Consider the following 13,943-nt stretch of genomic DNA (forward strand, 5'->3'; position numbering starts at 1 on the left):
TTTTCTGAATGCCATTTTTAAAACGATTAAGGAGCATCCACCGTTGCCACCTCAAGTGAGAAAGATCCTGGGTACAGCCGAAACCAGCCAAAGACATGAAACAAAACAGCACATTTTGTTGCGAGCAGTACAGCTAGGACTGCCAGCTTTGTGATTTTAGAAGAGAAACCTAACCATCAGCACATTGTGACATTTTTGGTGTGATGCATGATGATGTGTGGGTGGATTGCAATGCCACATGTTGTTATTTCAATGCATTATCATCATCAGGGTTTATTGAAGCGTTACCGTGTTTCAGCAGAACATCATTATCTCCTGTGGCAGCTTCAGCTCAGCCAATCCTACCAGATTCACAGATATTAAGTGTATAAAAAAAACCCGCTTTGCCTAGATTTGCATCTTAATATTATAGAAAACTAGATAACTGGAAGCAATTTCAAAGCAAATGATTTCAATATATAGCTTATGTGTACATTCATACTGGAAGCCTGATTCTCACTTCAGTCATTTCAGGGAAGGGAAACATGCCTCGTTACTTTTGCAAACAATCACGCAGTTTCAATTTCAGACAATAATTGTAATTAAAGAATATATTAGAGAGAATCATAACAGATAATTTTATTCCAAAAATATAGGACTTCTTAAAAAATATGAAATATGAGTTATTCTTATCATTCTTTGTACCCATAAAGTAGCCAGGAATTACCTTACTGCAAATTTTAGTGAAGAACAGATGAAAACAACAGGAGTAGCTTGTTTAAAAACTGGATCTGATCCTGCAAATACCAAGGTAAATATCACCTATTCCTTCCAGACATAAAGCTTTAAACTAGCACTAATGGAAATCATAGGATGAAAGCTTTCCTTATCACACTGAAACTACAGGGCACACAATGCACAAACTTAGTTGAATTTGAAAGAGAATCCAGAATATTTAGTCTGTAGTCATTTAAGCTAGGATCACAGCACAGTTAAGCACAGTTGTGTATTCAATTGAATAGCAGCTTCCCACACAGACCGTGTCCTGGAACTGTGCTGAGATTATTTTGCAAGTGTGAAGGACCTCTGTGTTCCTATTACCAGGAAATAGTTAATATTCTTTCCCACTGGGGCCCACATGCACCTGCACAACTGTGGTGTGTGGTTTCTTCTTGCAGCTGCATCTGTAACTCTGCTGCTGCCTGCGTAGAGGTTTTAAAGTGTAAATGGAGAGTTCACGAGACTACCCTTCGGTAGTAATGCAGCCTGAAGGGCTGCTGCAGAAGCAGTGAAACCACTCTCTTAGTAAAGAAGCAGTTTCAGCAAAGTTTGTTTCCCAGTTGTTAATTCTACATCCCGCTTTTCTCTGGGCAATTCAAAGCCCATTAGAAATACCCGTTAATGATGTATCTTCACAATACCATTTCAGAGTCACTGCCTATTATTATCTTGATTTTTTCCAGAGGAAGAAAGTGAGGCTGTGAGACCTTTAATAATTATTTCCCTGAGGTCACTGAGAGCAACCCTGTGGTGGAGCCAGATACACAATGCAGATCTTTCCCAGCCCTCTAGCTTGGCTGCTCAGTCACTGCTGCTCCTATAGTTTGCTATCTGAATTCTTTGTGCAAGAAGAGGACTATTTTTGTCCCAACTACTAAAAAACATCGTTCACAATATCTGCTCCTTCTCAGGACTGAGGAGATTACAGGGGTCAGCAGTCAGAATAGGGAGTTATCAGCTAGCCCTGGGCTGCGGGAGCTGCGATTAGGATCATCTGCTATTAACCGCAGGCACATGCTCTGGATCCAGCGAGAGCAGAAGTGCTCAACTCTGTTCTGCATTTGAGATCTGTCTGGTGTAAGGGTGATGTATGGGAGGGAAGAGATTGTGTTCGCTGATCCTACAAGGTGATGTGATTTAGGGGAGCTGTAGGGGTGTTTTACTGTATTGCAGTCGTGTGATCCCCTGAAGGCTCATATACCACTGAAGGATGATCAGAGCCAAAGAAATGCTTGCCCCGTGTACTCCTTATTTGCACCTTCTCTTCCCCCAGTATGCTCCCCGTGTTATGGTCACGGAGTGACAATTGGCTCATGAGCCAAACCACCAGCCTTGGGGCTTACTGAGATTTCTCTCCTCCAGGCAACACTTTTAAGCCAAGGATTTCAGTGTAAACCTCACTTTTCAGAGAGTGTACACTGTTATCTTTAGGTTTACAACTTTCTGGAAAGAAAGAGATTTATAGGAAGAAAATGAGAGCGCACATGCACACCTTATCATGCAAGGCAGGCAGGCAAACTTAGCTACGCAATGAATTACCGCATGCAATTGTTGGTGCATGCTTGCATAGGGAGATACTGGGATACTGGGTCAAAAGATTCTGTAAGTGGAAAGAGATGCTGGCTGTGTGTTCCTTTTGGTGTAAAAATTCTCCCTGTCTGCACTAATAGTAGCTGCATTTTGGTTAAAACAATAACAACACTACTTCAACATAATTCTTTTTTTTTCTTTCTTTCTTTTGGAGGCCTCTCTCTCTCTCTCTTCCCCCCCCCCCCCCCCTTTGTTTTATTTAGCCTAAAATAAGAATCCTCTGAATTCTTTTGTGAATGGGGAAAAAACTATCCCTCTGCTGCACAGCAAGTGGCCCTCTGTTTATGTGGTCTGGAAGAACAAAAGCATAAGGAAAGATTCCTGGGAGATGTCTTATGACTGCCATAGCCCTAAGTCTTGATAAAAACCCTATCAAGCTGATGTACCTACAAATACATACGTAACAGGTGGCCCCAGCTCCCAAACAACCTGCTCACAGAAAGAATAAGGCATTTTCTCACAGTATTGAGATGCTACAGAGATTTTGAAACTTCTGCTCAGATTCTTAATGTACACAGTCAACCCCCTATTCAGCAGCATGCCCCCACCCCGCCTCCACTGTCCAAATGACCAGGCCTCATTGCAGCAAGTTTTATCTGGACAAAAGAAAACCAGGGAACAAGGCTTCATAGTCACCTGCCCTTTATCACACCCAGTACTCAAACGTTAGAGCTTTCTTTAAGGAAATGAAGGGCCCACCTCTGAATTTCTGTTCTGGTATCTGGCACCTCTGAGGAGAGCAGCTTCATCATTCAGCTAACAGATATTCTGGGCAAGTCACTCTCCTCTTGGAGCTATTCTACTTTTTATAACTTACGCACAGGTACTCAACACTTTTGCAACTCTTCTACAAATAAATACCCTCAGCAGGAGGCAAGGGAACCTTTTTTTTTTTTTTTTTACCTCCTTTTTTTTCTGCCCTTTCATTCTACGCCTCGCCCATTTTAGGGTGAAGACAACAGCTTCAGAAGGAAAAACCTTTTACCTCAGATGTGTAGCACCTGGATCCAACATCTGTCACTAGCCAGCCTGAATGGGGATTTAAAGACACACACAAAAAAAAAAAATAAAAGGAAAGAAAAGGAAAGATTGCTCTGATAATGACTCAGATCATGGTGGGAGACATCCAGCTTGGACACCTAGCTCAAGGAGAGGCCTCGCAGCTGTGAGCGGTGAGGGAAAAGCAGTGCCTTCCCCTGCTCTGGAGCTAAGGCACTGCAACATCTCTGCGATACTCGAGGCTGAGCCCTGCTCGCCGGCTGGCATGGCAGCTCTTCGACTGAGCTGCTGCCAGTCTCGGAGGCTCGTTCCTTCAGGCAGGAGAGCAGCTCCGCTCTCCCTGTGCGGCGCCGGGCAGTCCTGCTGCCTCAGGCCGAGGCGCCCAGGCGCCGTGAGCTCAGCCTGCGGCCGGGTGCTGCAGCAGAGCCGCCCTGCCTTCCTCCTCCATATCCGTGCCCCTGCACCTCAGCAGGTGCCGCTTTTCGTCCGTGCCTGGTGCGTTTCAGATCCGATGTTCCATGCAACGAAGCCGTTCGCCCCTGGCCATGCTGAAGAAATTTATCCTACTACCAGTAACGCCAAATAAGGAAATAAAAGACATTGCTTAGTTTGCACAACCTTTTATTTTCCTCCCTAGAACTATTTTTAGTTAAACAATTTTCTGCCAGAAAAGCTCTGTCTGTGTCCAGAGCTGCCCTGGTCATCAGTGCTGTTACCAGGGACTTGAGCTTTATGGCCCTCATAACTCCGGAGGGCGAAAGGTCGAGCCGTGGAGCCTTTGTGTCAGCTCCACATTTCTCTTTAAACACATGTGAGAGACAAAGCTCCCCTGAGACCCCCATGGAAACTGCCTCCGGGGGCGGGGAGAGGGTGAGAGAGCACTGGCCTGGCAGATAAAAGCAACATCAAAAGAAACGGGGAGCAGCTGTCCATCTGGAGGAGCAAACTTTTTTTTTTCTTCTGTTTCGGAGAAAGAGACGGTCTCAAAAGACAGTCTCAAAAAATTTTGCATGGAAGGAAAAAAAAAAAAAAAAAACCAACAACCAACAACCCACCAGGGGGAGGGCAGAAAAGCCCCCACAGCAAACAGAAGGAGGTGCTGCTTGGCAAAAATCCCAGGCTGAATCATTTAAATCACTTTTAGTGCCTCCAAATGCAAGTCGCTGCCTCTGTTTATAGAGTCAGAGTGAGAGACCTAAAGAGAATACATTTCCCAAAGCAACATCTGAGCTCAGGAATGAATCAAAACCAACTTCATACACTGCAAACCCCCTTCTTTCTGACAAAGCTTTTGTTCTGATGCTGGGTTCATCTTAAGCCTACATTCCCACAAGAAAAAAACCCACAGCTTGATCACCAGATAGCTGAAGGTGTTTACGATAGGGAGTGTTTCTCTGCAGACTCTCCAGCATGCATGATGACCAATAATGAACAGTCTACATGTAGACAGTTGTTGACCAACACACCAATATAAGCATAGTCCTTTAGTTTTCAGACTGATAAACTCTATTGTATCATCGGATTTACAGACACACAAAGCTCTTGTCCTAGGCTGTAACTATTAAAACAGTTATTCCTACGTGGTACATATACACACCAAAATCAAAAGAAAACTGCAGTCCAACTCAAATTCAGCAGCAAATTCTAGTCTGCATCATAAACAGGAGCAACAGGACCTCCCACTCCCGCCCTTGTTTGAGATCCTTCCATCACACCAACTTGCACCTGAAGATACTTAGAAAGATGCTGTCAATGTATTTCACCTTTCAGTATAGGTTGAAAATGCCTTTTCAAAAACAGACTGCAAGAATATAGAAATCAGGAGAGTCTAATTCTCATTTTTCATAAATCAAACTATTAGAATTATGAAGGTTTAAAATTATTTGAATACTTGAGGTTATGCCAGGCTGCAACCATTGGCGACTGCTTTAAAATCTGCTTCTATAACGTAAAGACGCTGCAAATGGCCTGTAACACACATTTACCTATCCTGTAGGATTCCTAACATGAAAATACCTGGTCGCTTCCACACATCCAGAAACTTGCATAGCACCAACATGAAGCCATCACTCAGGATGGAGGTAAAGCCCTTTGTGGAGGCTCTGGCCCTCTCTTTCACAACCTGGGGCTTGAGGGGGTGCCCATGCCATCCGGGCTTACGGAGGTGAAATGTGCATCTGGGGCTCGTTTTGGCTCCAGTCTCCCTCGCGTTCTGTGGTTCGGGTTAGGTCGATGCCCAAAGGGATGGATACAATAACCCTGCACGTCTCCCAGACGTGAAATAGTAACCACAGCACTGCATCCCTGGCCAGATGCAGTTACAAGATCTCCCTTTCTCTCTGAAACACAGGTACGAGCCGCTGACAGGGCCGAGTACCTGCCTAACCAGACCAGCAGCCTGCTCTGCAATGGCAGCCCCTGGCTCCGGGGGTTGCTTGACACACGTGCCTCAGAATAACCCAGTCTATGCCCTAGCACTCATGCAAGGCCTCCACATGTGCAGGAAGGTAAGGGAGAGCATGGCCCTGTTCACGATTTATGCCTATCAGCCTGGAGCATCCCTTTGTGTCTGCCACAGCCTCTCGCAACGGCAGCATATGGTGTTCCCAAAAGCCTGCGTCTCACCCAAAAGGCAGGCGAGAGCTTCTGGCGGCCCCAACTCCCATCTCACGCCTCCCCGCTGCGAGGATAATAAATTCCTCACGCGCACGTGCGGTGCACGGCGAGGCTGCGTGTCCGGGGCGGCGGATCGGCAGGTCCCTGTCGAGGCGAGCTGTGCTGGCTGGCGGGCGGCCAGGCTGCCGTGGCCTCCTGCCACAACGCCTGCCTCTCGCAGGGCCGGCCTGCCAGACACGTCCCTGCCTTGCGTGACAGGCCACTGGGTTGTCTCACGCGCGAGAAAAGAGTTGAGAGGTCTGCTCGGCACCGGGAGGCCCCCGTAGGGTCCCCTTTGCTGCCCCTACTCTGCACCGGTGGGTGAGTTTCCTCGCAGTTTTGGGCCAGGACTGAGGCCAGAGCACCGCAGACGACCTAGGAGTGCCCTTTGCCTCCCCTTCCTTTTGGTAGGGATGCTCTGTGTTTGCTCTCGTTTGAGTTTTGTCGTCCCTTATAAACTTCACTTGAACAGACAGGTTCCCTTCCTGTTCCCTGCACATGCAGAAAAGCACACAACCCAGAACAAGCTGGCAGCCATACCTGTCAGGACGTTGTTACAGACCAGCTTTTGTCAAGTTTATACAATAGAAGTCAGCGGTGGGGCAGTCATTGCTGGCTGGCCCCAAAGTCTTTTGTCTGAAAGCTGGGATGTCTGGAAGTCCCCGGCTGTCAGACTGCTACTTCCAGCCCCACGGTGCTGGCATGTCCCTAGTCCCAGCTTCCACGGTGGGAACAGACAGACAGACAGACAGCTTCTCCTTCCAAGCAGTCACGCACTCTGCAGCCCCACAAGCTCTCAGGTTGTCTCTGATGGCCTTGGTGAAGAACCGAGAGCTGTTCTTTCCTTAACAGTGGGTAATCCACCAAGAACCTTGGCGAAGACTAGGGCTATCCATACGTCTAGCATTTTCAGACGTCTTCTTTTTCCATACATAGATAACTCCAATTGGATCTTTTGGGATTCTTTTTTTTTTTTTTTTAAGCTTTATAGATTTCCCATGTTTTTCCAAATATCTGGTTGGCCTATGAGGTCAAAAGCCCCCTGCTACACTGCAGCACATCTCAGAGTCGCAGGCAGGTGCACAGGAATAGCTCTGGGGTGCCTGGGACAGGCAGTACCCCAACTCGTGCCATTGTGCACGTGCACTGTGCTAAAAAAACCACATGAAGAAAGTCTGATGCAGAGATCTACTGGATGTAATGCCCTATTATCAGTATCAGGATATCTCAAATGCAAAGAATAACTCTACAGGGCACATGCAGCACATCTGGTACTTCCTGAAAGCACCTGACTTACTCTTGCGTGTATTACACCACGCACTTAGTGTGCATCTGTCTGCAAAATCTTGGACAGAAATAGGGGAGCCCTAGAGGAGAATTTGCTGCAGATGTGTTACTCAAGCCCACTTGGTCTATTCATAATGTCTTCCCATCTGTGGTAACAGGTCACAGCCACAGGCTAGTACTTAAGCGATCTCTTTGATTCCTTGTGATTATCTTCCAGCTGTGTCTAGAGTAGAAACTTCTAACATTACTCATTGCTGTTGTGGACATTTCTGCTCATGTGGTGCACACAATACGAGGGCTACTCATCATGACCCCATGAACAGGATGATTCCAGAGGTAGCTCAATACAATTTTTATCAGAAACTGGTCTTTATTTTAACTGCATTTAGCCCTTGGCTAGTATCAAGTGTACTTCATCTTCTACAAACCTTTAAAGTACTCTGTCCACTGTTGTAATGAATGCAACCCATGAACTGCTCTGATCAGCTGAACCTCAGGCAGAATTCAAGGTGTTTCTGATGGCTGGGCCTAACCTGAGACACGTGCTTTTGGTGGATATCCATCTGAATTTGAATCTTGCCCTTTTTAGCAAATTTCATTTGAGCATGTTAAAAATGGCTTGCAAAAACAATACCTGACAAAAGAGCCTTCTGAATTTAAGGGTAACCTTAAAACATCAGAATGTCAATTTATTAAAAAAGTCCCTCCGGACCATGTGCAGACTGAAGAACAGTCCCAGAGGAGCACAGTGGACTGAAAAGAAAGTCTTAGAGTTTGTTGCTTTTTTGGTGCTTCCTCACCAGGCACCCCACAGGCTTTGCAGGATTTGAAAGACCTTGAAGAAGATTTTGTGGCATGCTTCTATGTAATGAAAGTGCTAATGCTAATTCGGCACCCTTGTCAAGCACATAAGGCCTTCCACAAGGCCTTTAGAAACTCTTTTCCTGATTCTTTGTTTTGTTTTGTTCAAGCCCTGCCTGTAATGAAGGGGTTACTGTCTCGTACAATATAACAGTGGGGCTGACTTGGCTGGAACAGACATTAACTTCCACAGTAAATCTGGCAGGAGCTGGTAATTACAGAAAAAGCAGCCAGGGGTCATGGCCAGCCAATGCTCTGGAGTAACAGAGCAGAAAATCAAAACAGAGGGGGAAGGGAAATCATATTCATCATAGTCTTAGGGCTGAGGTCGGTCTCCTCCAAACTATCAGGAGCCTGTCGTCAATTGTTATGTTTAGAAGGAGCCTCTGGAAGATGAGGTAATAATAATGTTAAACATTAACTTGTTAGTGCTCCCGCTGCACTGGAAATTCACCTCCACCCCAGCACAGCTGGGAAGGGGGAACACTCCATGGAAACAGCCAGAGAATACAGTTCTCTGATTGTACTTCTACAATTGTCCCTTTTCTGGCAGGTTTCTAGTGCTAACACAGGACCCAAAGGTTCCTGCTTCATGGGTCCTGTGCTCTCTCCCTGAGTCCTGTGTTGCTTCAAAATCTCCCATTCGCAGCATTTTGGCATCCGTTTCTGCCCCTTGCAGCTGCTGCAGAGTGCAGCCATGGCAAGGAGCTCTGCTTGCTTCTCAGCACACACGCAACTCCCCAACAGCCTGGCAAAGACCCACACATGGAGAAGGAGCAAGCATCAAGCACATGGATGGTGTCTTAATAAAGCCTGGGAGAAGTGAAGTCTGTGGTTGCATGACATTGTCCTGTAGCAATCCAGAGCTCTGGACTCGCATTTCTCCTTAAGCCTAATTTACATTAGCACCTGTGGTATAGCTGTGCCTGTAAGCAGGCTAACACTACCTGAGAGTCCGTCCATGAAGGAGTGAGATCGTGGCAGTCTGGGAAGGGCTGTAAAAAGCAGGGCAACTCGCACATGAAATAGTTACTTTCCTCTGCCACCGAAAGGTCACAAGCACTTCAGCATTCATTTGGTCTTCAGCTTGGGCTCTTGCTTACATACAAACAAGTCATGCTGTCCTGCTGAGAAACCCTGTCCCTCGACACAGTTGTCTGGATTAAACAGACAACATCTCATTGCAGAAACAGAGAGGAAAATGGGTTTTTATCCCTGTCTGTCACACAGCTTGGCACATATCTGCTTACAGCTGCCTGTCCTCACCTAGTCCTTCTGTAAAATGGGCAGATAAATCCTATCTCAAAGGTGTGCTGAGGTTTAAATAACCTACAATTACAGAACACTGCTACATCTTCAGAAGAAAAAAGCCACTAAAGTGGGAAACTCAACCATTAGTAGTAATGTAAAAGAAGTCTATGTCTAATGCACAGGAAAAAAAGGGATTAACTGATTCAGGTTCATTTGGCCTCTGGAAGGGGTCATCAGCATGGGCAACCCACCTGGCATCTTCCCACTCCACTTACTCTCCAAGCAGTGCTCTCTTCGCAGCCATCCCGTAGGCAGTAGGCAGGGTGGTAAAACATGCACCTGTAAGTGAGCATAACAAAACAAGATGTAAATTACAGCTTTTTCAGATGCAGACTATCTCACACCTGCTCTGCTGCACTTCATCTTATTCATAAAAACCTACAAAAAAAATTGGGAAAAAAGATGTTGGTCTCAGCCATGTTTTTATCCGCAGAATTTCAGCAGATGTGATCCAGTCACCAGGACATAACTTATGGCGAGGAGCTGGGGGAGAGGTTGCCTTCGCACTGACGGCCACAGTGGGCAATAACCACACTGAGGCCTTGGCCACAATTCACTTGTGCTTCCAGGCCGCTCGGTGGGCTCTGGTTCAGCCCACAGAGAGGCACCCCAGGGACAGGGCCGGGCCAGGCCGCGGTACTCATGCAGAGCCTAGGGCACTTCTCCGAGCTGCAGCCTGCCCCACCGCTCACGAGCAGAGTACACCCAGGCGGGCATAGCCAGCTCTGGGTGCCGCCGGGCCTCGGTGGGCTCGGAGGAGGCCAGCCAGCAGCAGAGCAGGCGGGCACGCGCTGGAGTCGCTCGCCTGAGGGACGCCAGCTCCGCTGCCTGGGCAGGGTTCCTCCCACATAGGTTAGCAGGCGACCCTTGCTGGGATTGAATATCTCCAGGGTAAAAGTCACCTCTCTGCAGAGGGCCAAACCAAATGCCACTTGAACTTTTTCAAAACATAAAACATGAGGACACGCAAAAATAGTAGTCCGGGAATCTTCAGATGATGTGGGAACAATCCTTAGTTTAAATACAAATACAATTTTCTCTAACCTCAGTGCCATGATTCAGCATTTCTAAAGTAAATAATTTACAATAACAAAAGCAAGAAACTAACGGGTTTGTGTGGGATCAAGGTAAAAACAAGTTTTGCAACGTGAGAGAGATGAAAGGTAGATTATCGTGGAAACAGGACATCTTGATCCCACCGCTAGGGAAAAGCTGAATCCTCCACCACAAAACCTAGTCTGAGTCATTGTTTAATGAACTGAGCATTGCTCACAGAAACTCAGCTCTGAGTTCTTTTTTTTTTTTTTTCAGATAATAAAAACAGTGCTGATATTTTTATATTGAGTTAATGGTCTTGAAGAAGAGCCACAAAATTGTACTTTGCTGTACAAACTCCTACTGAAGAGTAGAAGTAAATCTGAAGGGTAACAAAAAGATTCTGGATGCACTGTTTACATAACCCTCCAAACCTCTCCTTTCCCTCCCACGCTAGCACCTAAACCCGCTTGTGTGCTTGTTGGGAATTATGAGGTCTGTTCTCAGGGTTGCGGGTTTTACTGTACGGTTCAAAGAAAAGCAGAAACCGTTCTGCTCTCTCCTTGTGTTCGCCAGCTCCACTGACACTAAAGAAGAGAATGCCAACATAGCTTAAATCTCAGCAGACCTTTACAGAGCTGCCTCGGTGTTTCCATCCACATTTTACAGCTGGAGAAACACGTTCAAAGGCAGGACCTTGACAATACCAGTGTGCTTTTACAAAAGTGATTCAGCTGCCCTGGAGTTAGCAAGATGAGACCTGGCATAGACAGATCTCCTTTTCTGGCAGCAGAGTCTCAAAGACAGCTGAAAGACCCCCTGCCTACAACCATATCCCAGCAGAGCTAACACTGCTGGCCCAGTATTACCAAGGAGGGATTTTTACAAAAATTTTGTATGGGTGGGGAGAGCTTAAGCAATTTGCCCAGGACCAGAGTACAGGTTAGTGTCAGAATCAGGAAAGGTAGCTAAATCTCTGGCTCCCTGAAGTTGAGGATGTGTGTAGACGATTGGGCTGGGAGCTTGTCATCACCTCTTATGAGGAAAGTGAAAGGGGGAGGCCTCTTGGAGAGCATTAGTGCTTTTATTGCAGAGAGATATTACAAAAGATTGCACAGTGGAACATGTTCCAGAATCAGGAGGGAACTCAACCCTAAATCTTTTGATTCTTTTTGCAGCTGGAAGCATGTCACAGCAGGATCCACTGCAGGTCCTAGTGCTGGAAAACAATGGAGATAAATGGTACAAGAAGCTTTTTCTCATATAAAAACAGCACTTTTTTTTCTCTAACATGAAATTGTTTTCAAACCAGGCCTTTTCCTGATGCTAGGAAAATGACCATGACAAGCTGAGGGATGAGTAGATGTGGCATGTGAAATTAAGGTGAATTTCAGTAGTTAGTTGAAGAGATGTTAGTAAAAATTATACTTCACTACCACTTTGCTGCTGCAGAACCCTTTTTCTTATCTTCCGACTAGGCTTTCTTAATGCCTCCGACACAGATTTCCATACCTGGACTGCAATATTTTGGATACCTGCAACTCTAAAAGTCAGCGAGGAGCAGTCTGAGAGCATGGCTCCCTCACCTTGAACCTCCTTGGATGTGGTCAGGGCGTAGCCAGCCACTGATGTGTGAAAGCCAGCATTTGCTTGCTCACTCATTTGCTTTCAACCTCCACCCCCCATAGCCATTGAAATGTTGCTTTTGGCAAGAAGTGGGGCACAGGGGAGGGACAATTACCACGAGCACTCATTGTTTGCAGAATGTTTTTCTTAATGCCTTAGAAAAAAAGAAAAAAAAAAAGGTCAGGTTGAAAGGTCAGCCGACCTCTTTGTTTTCTTTGGAATGAGAGATTCAAACCCTTCAGAAAATGTTTTATTAGCTCTTCTGAATTTCACTTTCCGCAGAGGTTTTCTCTCCAGGCAATGGTTAGAGGCACCAGCAAGGAGTGCCCACGCTCATCAAGCTGAAGGTGATTTAAGGAGAAGAACAAAATCCGCTCCTTGGCTATGGGAAAGCAATTTTTTTGCCTCAAATCTTGTTATAAAAGAAAAACCCTGCTTATTTGCTGTGGAAGAAGGAGTCTGGGGAGGAAGCAAAGGGCTGTGGAGCCAATTTTACCTTAGCCCTGGTCAGCATTAACTGAAATATTCCTCTGGCTGATCCAACAATCACCTACTCACACCAGGTGCATTTGTAGTCTCATTTGTAGATAACAAAAAGTTACATGGCAAGTCCACATGAAGTTGCAGTTGGGATTTCAGCCTCTGAGGATGGGCGCTGAGTGGCAAGGGCATGGCGGTGTCCAGAGGAAGCCATGTAGTGGAGGTGGCATGATAACAACCTGGCATTGAGCACAGCAGGGCTCAGGCTATGCCTCCATGACTGTGTTTCTCTGTGTGGAAAGACACAGAAAATGAGATTCCTATCCATTGTAAAGGGCTTTCAAAGCTCCTGACAAAAGGCAGTATTCAGAGCTGGAAACTATTATTGTTTTTCTTTGGGGGCATTCAGTTCAGGACAGGTTTGGGATTCAGCAGCAAATGAGGATGAGAAATGCTTGTATTGCCATTTACTGTAGCATACATGTAAAAAAAAAAAAGACTTAATTGTCTTCATATTGGTAACTTTACCGACCCCTACGTAACTGGTCTCTTTAAGCAATCCAGGTAGTTCCAGTTATGATAATGGCACTAAGAAACCCTGTTTTCTTCCTGCTTTTCATTTCCAGGGTTTCAGTCATTGCAATGTAAAAGTCATGGGCCGCAAATAGAGATGTTCCTGCAGTTAGGGCCATCAGAATTGTCCTGTGGCCCTTTGGGACTGAATTCAGAACATCGGTGAATGAGAGTGGTTTAGCATACAGCCCCTCTTCTTCTGAAGATGCTGAAAAAGCTAGTTTTTCATTCCTAATTCTCAAAATGCTTCACAGTGGGAGTAGGTATCACCTCTCCTTTCACCTGTACTCCAGTACAGAAGTGCTAGGCCAATCTGATGTTGCTAACATGTTTACAGCTTATTGTGGGGATGTTGTGTGCAAACACAGGAGTGCCTGTGCATGGCATTGAGCAGACCCATGTCAGAGATCCAAAAAGCAGGCCTAAATGAGCCAAAACACCTGCAAAGCATAGTGTGACACTGGGTGTAGAAAGTAGCTCAGCTCTTGGAAAGCAGGACAACTGCGTCAGCAGGGCATTTATGCTGGAGTTAGCCCCACTGATAAACCTGCTAACTGAAGTTGCTGAAACACTCACCCAGGGTGACTTCGGGGCTTCCAGGCTCCAAGGTGGTGGTTCTTCTGCTCTGGGAGAGAGCTCAGGGGTTCTTGCACCATGGTCCATGAAAACAATGCAGCTACAGTTTTTTTAGATGTGGGAATGGGCTATGACTTTTACCAGCTGTTCACAGTCCTTTGCTATTCACACCTCCTTCACTAATGTGTCTG

The 13,943-nt window shown here is 46.1% G+C and overlaps 1 protein-coding gene across 1 annotated transcript in view; it reads right to left on the bottom strand.

Moving 5' to 3' along the window:
* Positions 1-13,854, bottom strand: part of SRP14 (signal recognition particle 14) — a 36,901-nt gene extending 23,047 nt beyond the window's left edge. Inside the window, exons 1-2 of the mRNA XM_083837963.1 lie at positions 13,753-13,854; positions 9,654-9,741 (exon numbers count right to left, since the gene is read on the bottom strand). Coding sequence (XP_083694089.1) covers positions 9,654-9,741; positions 13,753-13,839 — 175 coding nt within the window. The 5' untranslated portion in view covers positions 13,840-13,854. The remainder of the gene's footprint in view (positions 1-9,653; positions 9,742-13,752) is intronic.
* Between the last annotated feature and the right edge of the window lie 89 nt (positions 13,855-13,943).

The sequence above is a fragment of the Anser anser genome (genome assembly GCF_964211835.1).
Source record: "Anser anser genome assembly, chromosome: 5".
Classification (NCBI taxonomy): domain Eukaryota; kingdom Metazoa; phylum Chordata; class Aves; order Anseriformes; family Anatidae; genus Anser; species Anser anser.